Genomic DNA, 1,368 nt, shown 5'->3' with positions numbered 1-1,368 from the left:
TCTCCTCTGAATTGAATCAGTACCTGAAGCTTCGCACAGCCCTAGTCTCTAATGACCAGGAGTCCTTCCTGTTCCTTTCCCCCAGCACTGCTGCAATCCACAGGGACTTGGAGTCCGAGGCTGTAGCCAGGCTGTCCATTACACATTTTCTCACCTTCTCAGCCATAGCACCTTACAGCCAGGATCACTTACCCGATAGTCACTGGAGGTGACATAGAAGATGGGCAAGAAGGCCAGCCAGATGATGCATGTGGTGTACATGGTGAATCCAATAAATTTGGCCTCATTGAAGTTTTCGGGGCATTTCCTGGTTTTGAAGGCATAGACTGTACACAGGACGATCAAGAGGACATTGTAGGTGAGTGAAATGAGCATGCTCGAGTCCCGGTTGTTGCACTTGAGGGTGACAATGTACCTTTTGTCAGGCTCTGTCTCCTTTCCCGTGCCAGGGGTCTCCACCATGAGCCAGATGATCACAATGATCAGCTGGCAGGAGATGAGGGCCATGCAGATGACCACCTGTGAAGTGGGGCTTATGAACCGTGGGCGCTGAACCCCTTCTTTCACCCCGCTGAAGATCCTAGCAATCCGGTTGGTCTTGGTCAAGAGGGCAGAGTAGCAGACAGCAAAGGAAGTGCCCAGCCCCAAACGCCGCAGGGTGCAGACCTCAGTAGAGGGCTTTGTGATGAAGATGAAGGTCATGCTGTAACACATCAAGACCCCAGTGAGGAGGATGTAGCAGAGTTCACGGCCCGAAGCCTTCACAATTGGTGTGTTATTGTTCTTTATGAAGACCCCAAAGACAAAAAGGGTTGAGATGAAACCCAAGCAAGAGATGGTGACTGGCCCAATAGCCCAGACATCCTTCCAGCGGATGTACTGCTGGGGCAGCTCAAAGCAGCCATTCAGCGTCTCATTGGGCCAGTACCCAAGACCACAGTCCATGCAAGTGAATTCATCCAGGAGATATTCGTAAGGCTGGCATGGGATGCAGATCCAGCAGCACATATCTCCTGGCTGCATGCTCTTCATTTCATTCTTCTTGCAGGGATCGCTGCACTGGGACACAGGAACAGAGGTCTTCACCCATGGGATGAGGGTGGTATTGAGGATAAGCCCTTCTGCCCAATAGCCCACCTTCTGGTACCGGTATCTCCCATCAGCTCTGTGGTAGTTGAAGATATTGTAGCGGCCAATTCCATCACCATAGCGGTCAAATCTAACCATGTTTTTGGTGTCTGCTGGTCTGAACGGAGCTGCAGGAGGAGGACAAGAGCAAGAGATTCAATGTTCAGGAAGGCTGAGCTTTCTCACTTATTTGGTCAAAACATTGAACATTTCTTCCACTGCACACTTGACACTAGGATT

At 50.7% G+C, this 1,368-nt stretch overlaps 1 protein-coding gene across 1 annotated transcript in view; it reads right to left on the bottom strand.

Moving 5' to 3' along the window:
• The window catches only part of GRM2 (glutamate metabotropic receptor 2), a 58,963-nt gene that overhangs the window by 17,075 nt on the left and 40,520 nt on the right, over positions 1–1,368 (bottom strand). Inside the window, exon 3 of the mRNA XM_019510329.1 lies at positions 193–1,256. Within this exon, the coding sequence (XP_019365874.1) occupies positions 193–1,256 (1,064 nt within the window). The remainder of the gene's footprint in view (positions 1–192; positions 1,257–1,368) is intronic.

Source organism: Gavialis gangeticus, unplaced genomic scaffold (assembly GCF_001723915.1).
Source record: "Gavialis gangeticus isolate Ggan-Ray unplaced genomic scaffold, GavGan_comp1, whole genome shotgun sequence".
Taxonomy (NCBI): Eukaryota; Metazoa; Chordata; order Crocodylia; family Gavialidae; genus Gavialis; species Gavialis gangeticus.
This window is presented reverse-complemented; position numbering and strand designations above follow the sequence as displayed.